This window comes from Paralichthys olivaceus, chromosome 1 (genome assembly GCF_024713975.1).
Source record: "Paralichthys olivaceus isolate ysfri-2021 chromosome 1, ASM2471397v2, whole genome shotgun sequence".
Taxonomy (NCBI): Eukaryota; Metazoa; Chordata; class Actinopteri; order Pleuronectiformes; family Paralichthyidae; genus Paralichthys; species Paralichthys olivaceus.
This window is the reverse complement of record NC_091093.1, coordinates 1,231,387-1,241,351: the sequence shown is the minus strand read 5'-3', so window position 1 is coordinate 1,241,351 and position 9,965 is coordinate 1,231,387. Positions and strand designations below refer to the sequence as shown.

Below are 9,965 nucleotides of genomic sequence, written 5' to 3'. Positions count from 1 at the left end.
TCGATCGCGATCTACCGGTCGATCTGGACAGTCTTCACCATCGATCTCTATAACTCTCTGGACTCATAGTCTGCGCTCGCGAGGCAGATCAGCTGTGGGTCGGTTGTTCACACCCGCTGTGTGTCCGCTACTGGCGGCGAAGCAGCAGGTTTATCTCCTGCATTTCCTTCAATTATAAGTCGGATTATGCACTGAACTAAATGTCAGGACTCTACGGTATGAAGTCCTGCATCTTCTGGTCTGTTGACAACAATCAAACCTGGGTTTGAATGTTTATCTGTTGAATTTATGTCACAAACACAAAACAAAAGCACTGCAGCGTACTGTTGACCAAATCCATTCTTTTTTATTTTTTTTATTTTTATTGTGAAATATTTGCAGGAGCTGAAGATACATGAATTCAAACTGAAATAATAAATATGGCCCTCCTAAGTCTTTTTTTGCAAGATATTGGGGTGGTAGATCTCGGCTTACGTTTTGAATTAAAAAGTGATCTTGTGCTTTAAGAGGTTGGAGACCACTGATATAAGACATCTTGATCCACACTCCATACCAGGTGATGGCGGTAGTGCAGCAAATCGTTGTTTGCCAACTGCCAATAAAACCTCAGAGAGGAAGAAGAAGAAGACGTCCCTTATCCGGTCAGACACACAAGGTCGTCACAGCAGCAATAGCTAATTGCTACAATGATGTCCTTAGCTACCCGATCAGGGCCCTTTTCTCCTTATATGCAGGCCACTGCTTTTGCTGTCGCTGGCCCCTTAAAAGCTCTGGTTCCTGGGATTGTTTTGAAGGGAGAGAAGATCTTGTTGAACCCGAAAGTAAAGTTCCTGTGCCGCGAGTCGCTGAACGGCCAAAGCCCAAAGACGGGCCCTGCGGTGATGGTTAGCATCAACGGTAAGTGTGTCGTTGGTAGCCAACTTTAATTTTCACCGAGGAGGCTAAATCACCTCTGCTGTCGGCGGTCAATCCAGCCGTCGTTTTTTATCTCCATAGTCAAACCAGCCGTCCCTAAATTTAGGCTGCTCTTAGACAGAATTCAAACCTTTTTGGTACTAGTTGAAGCGGCTCAGAGCAAATGTTAAGAGCGACTTTATCAGTCATTTTTCTCACCCTCTAAAGACGTGTTGCAGTATCAGATTGAAATAAATTTAGATATATTCTCACGAAGTGAAAAATAATGCCAGTATCTCATAAATTAAACACTCAGAATAGTTTATCAGATTGGAGAAATTTTAATGTAGAAGTTCCACAGCTGTAGCTTGAAGAAAATGTAAGGTCTGATAGTATCTACTCTGATAACACCCTTTCTTCCATAAGTAGATTATATTTTTTGAATTACATATATATTAAAATATTTGAATAAATTGTATGTAGTACTTTTACTGTTAAAACGTGAAAGTTAATATCGCTGTGATAATATGCTGCTGTGAGATGTCAAATTAGCTTTGATTTGCTCCAACATGATTTTTCTTAAATTGCATCCCGTTGTGATGTTATGCCGCCATTTAAAATTCACAAACTACATTTTGCAGCTAACAGTCTTCTTTGAAGGCTGTAGTGTAAGAGGTTCCCACACTTGTAACGACTTTGGTCGTACACATTTTTTAAATGACATAATCGTTCTTAGAGGATCCCACACAGCTGGTGCACAGATTCTTAGTGTCTTTTGGGAGAGCAAGGGTTTTCAGAGAGCAGCAAAATCTGTTCTTAACCTGGATAATGCGTTTGTTCTATATTTTTTTTGTATAAGTCTGCTCGATCGGTAATATGCAGTAAACACCGCCCCTTTTATGGGAACATGCTCATGTCTAGAGTAGGAAAACATGGGTTGACTTACCAAGTTGATAACCAGCATCTTGTGACTGCTTAGCCTGACTGCGTTTGTTAGGTTAAGTTCAGCCAGATAACGGAAAGATATTCTGGGTTTGTTCAACTGGCTTCAAAATACAGGCCTTAGGAGATGTTGCCAAAGTGTGCATCATAACAAACACAACCATTCACTGAAATTCATTTGCAAACAAATTTTCCAGTAAATACAAAAATGTGTGTACATTCAAGGTGAATTTCAGGATTTTGGGACATATTTAGAATAGACCTACATTGTTAACTCTAACTGATAACCCATTTTGTTTTTATCTGAAGGCTGTGCAGGAGTCAGGTTTGCCCACACAGATGTAAGGATACCTGACTTCTCAGACTACAGGCGTTCAGAGGTGCTCGACCCCAACAGGTCATCCCAGGAGAGTGGTGAATCAAGGAGAGTTTTCTCCTACCTGGTCACTGGGGCCTCAACAGTGGTGGGTGTCTATGCCGCCAAGACGGTGGTGTCTCAGTTTGTTTCTTCCATGAGTGCCTCTGCTGATGTCCTGGCCTTATCCAAGATCGAAATCAAATTGAGTGACATCCCAGAAGGCAAGAACATGACCTTCAAGTGGAGAGGCAAGCCGCTTTTTGTCCGTCACCGCACAGAGAAGGAGGTTGCCACAGAAGCTGCTGTGAACATCGCTGAGCTGCGAGACCCTCAGTACGACAAGGACCGTGTCATCAACCCCAGCTGGGTTATCGTCCTTGGGGTGTGCACACATCTGGGCTGCGTGCCAATTGCCAATGCTGGGGACTATGGAGGTTACTACTGCCCCTGTCATGGCTCGCACTACGATGCTTCAGGCCGAATAAGAAAGGGTCCCGCACCCCTCAACTTGGAGGTCCCCTACTATGAGTTCCCAGATGATGACACGGTGGTTGTGGGATAGATGGCTGTGTCAGACTGAGATCACTTAGTACAACAGCTTTTGCTCTGGCTGCAAAACATCTAATATTTATGTGATAAAGCAAATGTTGAGGTGTATTTGTACTCTGTTTGTCTTACTGCTTCTTAGAGGATTACACTGATGACCCAAAACATAATGACCGACATGGGCTCTCTTACTAGGCTGCAGTTTGTTGTGAATTTTTTCTCCCATAACTAACAGTTTGTGAACGGGAGCACTCTACCTGTCTCATTGCTTCTGAGATTTTCCAACCTACTCATTTGCCTTTCTCTACTGCATCCAGCAAATAGACTGTGAGAACTGTTAATCTGACATTCATCATTTTCCAGATGTTGACTCTTGGCAATTTACAAGATAATCTATGTCACCTGTTAACAGTCTTAATGTTGTGGCTCATCAGTGTATAACTATGTCCCAATCTTTCCAAACATAACAAAGTCTACCAGTGTTGACAGTCCTGATGTATTTAATGTCTTGCAACATCTTCAGGTAATGAAAGGAGCAGTAGCTCACCCCTTAGCCTCGGTTTTTTAATCCATTAATACCAACTGTCGATAATGGCGTCAGAGTAAAGTATGTAATTACTACAAGTAATTCCAGGCAGATACTATCCCCTGCTATCCCGAACATGACAAATGTTAAAAAGAACTGTATATTATAATAAAAAGGAAATAGCCCATCAAAGTAGCAAGGAACAAATATTGAATTCAGGTGTTATGGCAATAAATATTTATGTTTTATTTGACAGCCTGCTCTGTGTTGAGACTTTCTTTTATTTAAAAGTATATAGTTTTAATTGGTGATATATGAGTGCAGTGTATATACAGCAGCTGTATTTCTGGTGGTGCAAAAGCTTTCAGAGTAAAAAGTCTGTTCCAGACAGGTTAAGTATCAGTGTTTGTGAGCTTTAACTTTCACAATGTCTGCTGGATGCTGCACACAGTGTGGGATCTTAGAAGTGGAGATGAGAATGATCCCACAATCTTTCTCACGTGCAGTGCACTAACATACGTAGCTGCATGGGTAAATTAAGGTAGACACTTCCTCTAGACCTGTACAATGAAAGGTTTGAGGAACAAATGGGGGGAAAGTATCAGCCATTGCATTTGTGTTGCTTTTAAGCTAAATGGTTTGCATAGCCTGTCGGACTTCAGTGTTTCTTTAGTGTCACTTTGTTAAAATTAAAACTGTAGAAGCCTGAGAGGTTCCACAACTGAATAGGAATTCCCCCCGACCACAATCTTGGAAGAGCAATCAATACAGACTGCATATTAAAGCAGGGAGAAAACTGTTACAGGTTGTTAAGTTACTGTTTCCAAAGCACAATGGCTGCAATTTATGATTGTATTTTACCCTCCTATTATCTCCTACTTAATCTTATCCTCGAATTTATCTTTTGGGTCATTTTGTCGCAAACGAAGTGTATGTTTCAGATACTTTCTTTCTTGACCACTCAAATTGCCACTTATGTAAAACATAAACTCCCCTAAATGCTGAAACGTTTAATGGAAACAAAAATCATCAACCCACAGCAACTCATAATCTGACTCTGTAGTATTAATGGCCCCCGCATGCCTGTACTCGACAATGTCTGGGCACCCAATGAGTCGCCATATGGTGACCTGGGGGATCTCCCTCAGACCTGGATCAGGGCATCAGTGAAGCTCCTGGACAGTCAGTGGCAGCTGATAAATAACATCCCATAGGTACTCAATTGGATTTAGATCATGGGCACATGTTGGCCACTCTATGCAATGTGCAATGCCTTTATCATCCAGGAACTGCCTACACGCTCTAGTCACATGAGGTTGGGCATTGGTCTGCACCAGGAGGAACCTGGGGCCCACTGCACCAGCTTTTAAAATCTGACTTTTTAAAGTCACTCACAGGATTTCATCCCTGTACCTAACTGCAGTGAGCGTACTGTTGGCTATGACATGGAGGTCTGTGCGATCCCCTTGGGAACCAGAGGGTGGCAGGTTCAAGTCCAGCATGGACGGAAGTTGGAGAGGTGCCAATTCACCTCCTGGGCACTGCCGAGGTGCCCTTGAGCAAGGCACCGAACCCCCCAATTGCTCCCCGGGCACCTTCATGGCTGCCCACTGTTCCCGTGACTGTGACTGTGTTCCGTGTGTGCTGTGTTCACACGGATGGGTTAAATACAGAGGTCAAATTTCCCCATGTTTGCATGTTGCATGCTGTGTGTGGGACAATAAAAAGGAATCTTGAAGAGAGGTCTTTTTTGGGTTTAGAGGATTTATATTATTTATAAATGCTTTTTGAAAAACTTCTATTATCAAGGAAAGTAAAATATATTATTTTTTGGTCAATTTGACCTCAGGAAAACCAAACAATTCAAACATTTAGAAAGATCTTATTTTTAAAATAAAATAGCATCATCAGAACAACTGTGAGGAACACAACAGTCCTTTATTTACTAAAAATACATCTATACAATGTAAATTTGAGTATTGGTAAGGGAGTTTGTCACACTCCCATCAGCCTTGCCTAGCTTCTCTGTCATCAAAGCGTCTGACATGACTGAAAAATGGGATTTCTTTAGATACATGGTGGCTGAAAACATTGCCCTTCTAGTATTCAAAATGAGCACCATGTTTTTCAGCCATGTGCCTCCCCTCTAAATTTGTCATCTGAATTATATCACTCTCAAATGTTATGAAAAGCCATGTCTTGGACATGGCTGACAGCATATATTTTGGGTCCTGGAACAGTTTTAATTATATTAGCAGCACTAAGTCTACTCTGTTGTTGGAGAATGGGAGTGTCATAGCCTTTCTACTTTGGAAGGAAACATGTCTGCTTTTGGTTGAGAGATAACATGTGGATCAGCACTACGGTTCTTATTCTCATCAGAGGAGGATGCCACATAATCAGGGCCCTCATCAACATTATCCTTTACATCTCTTTGACTGTGACAAAACCTCACTGGCAGAAAACCTTTTCTCAGATCTTGTGTTAGTTGAGTGAGCATGTAGAGAAAGCACACAACTCCCAAAGAAATGGTTTAAAGCCTCCCCATGTCAGGTGAACCATCAGTAGTGTGCGTACTACTACAGATATGGTAAGAAAAGTCAGGGTGCCAAAGCAGAGAGACAGTTTTTAATATCTATAATGTTGCATGTTAGCGTTACCTCAATATCAGCCTAAACATCAAAAACAAATGTGTGTATAATATGGATAGTTCAAACATGTTCTATTCACCTAAAACAGCCTTGGGTCAATTTACTCCAAAGAGCACTGATGTGTACACTATGCATACAGGACATTGAAAATACATCATCATGTAAATGTTATCTTTACCCAGCTGTCCCCATTAAACTAAGGCTAAAAAAATTATGTTAACTGTTCATTTTGAGTACTGCGTGGTCATCTGATGACCAATTTGTTTTATTCGTTATTTAGTGTACTGATTGAACAACACCTACAATCATGGGGTTACATAACATTACATTACATATCATTTAGCTGATGCTTTTATCCAAAGCGACATACAATAAGTGCATTCAAAATGGGTTCCAAACAGTAGCGTCACATATGTTTTAATGTTGAGTTTGTATTGGGGCTTTGTTTCTAATATTTGGTCCACTATTTACATCAGTCATCACTTATAAACTAATAAACAGTTATCACTATAACATAAACCTATAACATCCCCTAAAATGATTCTGCAGGTGAATTTACATGTGTAAGACAGAAGGTACACAAAATAAGCATTAATGGAGCGAACCCTGCGAACTAGTTCAGGCAGCCAACTCTGCTGTGCTGCTCCAATCATACATGCATCACACACACCTCATTCTCCATAATCATCTATTATACACACCCACCTTATTAGGCAGCCTATTTAAGCAGAGAGAAATTTCCCATCAACCCATTTGCTCGCACTGCTGCTGTAGTATTCCTACCAGTTGCTTGAGCCCCTCCACCACCCCAGCAGCCACGTGTAGCCTCTGGCAGGGGGGTTACAAGTATTTGCTCGTCACTCCCATCATATCTGTGTAATCATATTAGGGCAGTGATTGAGTCGGAAACTATCTTCTAATGCTGCAATAAACAGTGAATGTGAGTTGGCTGACTGAAATGTGTTTGTGGAGGCAGGTTTGTCTTAGGACTGTTTTAGATTAGTATTATACAGGCCAAGGTGAAGTAAACTGCACACTGAGTTGAATAATGAAACACAGGCACAACACAAACCAACCTGTGGAAACTACAGTTTTTAATGTGCACAAATAAAGTAAATTCCCATTTTTATCATTCATCAACAATTTCCTGTTCACAGTGCACACTTTAATTTTTTTCTAATTACTGCTTTGATCTGGAACATTTATTTCTCTGCAATGGGAGGATTGAACTGACTTTAATTTTTCTATTTAGTTCTGATGATGATGTGAGTTCAATTAGTCTGTTTTTCAACTTGACTCCTGACTTGACAGATGTGGTAGAGATGGAATCATGAGCTCAGACAATCGTGGGAATTTAGAATCAGTTTTGTATCAAATCAGGAAAATAACAATGCTTTTCTGTTTTTTATGACATTGTGTGACTTTAAATGTTGCTCACTGTAGTAAATACAAATTCCTGTTGGAGCTTTTTCATGGACAGTGGTACATGTGCATTTGTTTACAGGTGGACAGAAAAGGAACCAGCAACCACAGAACCCAAAGAACCACATTGACTAACTTGGTAGAGAAATGATGAAGAATTTTACATGAATATAGATAGTTTTATTTGTTGTGACACTGGAGATGAAATCTAATGTTACAAAAATATACTTATACAAAGTAATGTTGTCTAAAGAGACCAGCAGTATACTCCCCTTAGACTACTGTTTACCTGCTCCAGGAGAACAGCTGTCTGCAAATATATCTCCTTTTCCTTTGCAGTAACCATTAAATGTATTTATTTACTCTCACATCATACATACATCTGATCACTTTGTTATACATATGGGTTGAAAATGGACAATACAATGGTACATGTTAAATGTCTATGAACTGTCCAATGCAGGCCAGTGGACAGTCTACCCACTTGGAGCGTCCATGGTCTGAAATTGTGGATTTCTTGCTGATAAGGTGTAAAACATGGGCTTCAACATTACCGCCACAACTCAGGCATCACACACCTTGAAAGCCAAGTCTCCATGGCTATTCCGCTCCAGGGTCGTATAACGATCCTACTCTGCAGTTGCTCGGCACCAACGTCACAGGAGTTCCAGATCCAGAGGCTACTCCAGTATAGCCTGATGATCCGTGGGTGACAATAGCTAGCTCCACTCAGTATAATGCTCCAGTCATGATGCAATCACCCCAGAGTGGTCGTACTGCGAAGCCCAGACTCCTCCTTGCCAACAGTAGCAGTAGCAGTGGATTGTAGCCAGCAAGGAGAAGAATGGTGCAGGGCGCCTGTCTCCCCCTCATCCACATCAAGACCTTGAGCTGATTTGACATCCTGAATACTCATGATTGTCTGCCTCTGGAAGGACCCCCACTCCATCCTGTGGTCTGTCCTCTACCTCCGCTCGATTCAGGTTGTTGAAGGGGGCTGTAATCAGGTGTTGCTCCGGGGGTTTCACTGTTTTGGCCACAGCAGGGAATCCATTCCCGTGACTGAGTATTTACATCACGTGCTACCCCCCCCGCTCTTCTTCTGCTTAAACAGTCATGCTCCCCACACAGCCACTAGCTCCCCCTTGTTTATTTCCAGTACTGCTTGCAGTACACCATCACCCACAGCCTCTGACATTCCTGTCAGGATTACTCCCAGAGTGGACCTCATTTGTGATGATCGTCACTGTGTGAACCTTAACAATCTTCGCCAATGCGCCACACCCCAAAGCCAGACACCATGGACCTTACTCTCCTCATGGCTCTGATTAATGCTAGGCCTCTAGCCAACAAAACCTTTGTACTAAATTACTTTTTCACATCTTGTGAGTTCGATTTTATGCTCTTGACCAAGACCTGGCTTCATACTGTTGAGTACACAGCTTTTTATGAGCTTCTCCCTCCGGAATGGACTTTTTTCAGCTCTCCTCAGACCATTGGTAAAGGTGGAGGGGTAGCCACTGTGTTTAAATCCATCTTTCAGTGTCGACAGTCTGTAACTGTCACCTACTCTAGCTTCGAGCTTCAGCTCTTTGAGTTAAATGCCTCCTCCCCCGTGCTGTGTAGTGTACCTTTCCCCAAAATACAACAAGGATTTTATGCAAGAGTTTTACGACTTCATAGCTGGAATTTTGATGGATTATGAACACTTTTTAATTTGTGGGGATTTCAATGTACATGTATGCAGTGAAACTAAACCTATGGCTAAAGACTTTTTAAATCGCATTGTCCAGTCGGCACAAAAATTTTAACCTTAGATCAAAGTCCAAGCCTGAACAGCTCCATGTGTCAAAAGTAAGTCAGGTTCATAGCACCATCTACTGATTCGACATGAAACAGGAAGTTGTATTTAACTCCACTGTACATTGTCCAATTGGCCTCAAATTGGTCACGTTCCATCAGACCTGACCTGAACAGAACTATTAGTCTGTATGCAGTGATAGCTGTTGAGGAATTTTCGTATATCCTCACACATTACTGTATATGCCATGATATACCGTATTATGTATATATAATGTATATTGCATTATATCTGTACATCATTAAGAGAAGAGTGCCTGGCTAACTCTCTAAGCAGTACCCAAGGTCAGATTATAGATAAAGGACCAACTAACAGTGCATTGTAGTGTCTACACTTAGAGACTTTCCTATCTAACTCAGATGCCCCAGACAGAGAGGCACCAACTTCAACTCTCACAAACGTCAACTCATTGGCATATTACACCAGTATCTAATAGGATGCAAACACCTACATGTTGATGAGTGACAGCAATTCTAGCCATTTACTGATGTGCTGTTAGAATGGGTGACTCAAGTAGAGGGAGATATATGGGGATGCGGTGGGAGAAAATTTGACAATCGCTCATGTTACTCTGTTAGCGTTTGTATATTGTTGCATCTTCTGGTCTCCTTGATACATCAAGTCTACATTAAAATCTTCTGCATAAGACATCAGGTGCTGCCTGAATATGTACATATCACCACTTATGTTTAAGTCCTCAAAAAGGCAAATCACTTGCCTGAATAATAATAAATAATAATAATAAACATTACAATTTCAATAGGG

At 41.4% G+C, this 9,965-nt stretch overlaps 1 protein-coding gene across 1 annotated transcript; it reads left to right on the top strand.

Annotated features, from left to right (window-relative positions):
- The first annotated feature begins 597 nt into the window (after nt 1-597).
- Nucleotides 598-3,524, top strand: uqcrfs1 (ubiquinol-cytochrome c reductase, Rieske iron-sulfur polypeptide 1). Its single transcript, XM_020079987.2, has 2 exons — nt 598-897; nt 2,146-3,524. Exons 1-2 carry the CDS (start codon nt 687-689, stop codon nt 2,754-2,756), a joined length of 822 nt encoding a protein of 273 aa, XP_019935546.1. The 5' UTR covers nt 598-686; the 3' UTR covers nt 2,757-3,524.
- Nucleotides 3,525-9,965: the final 6,441 nt, after the last annotated feature.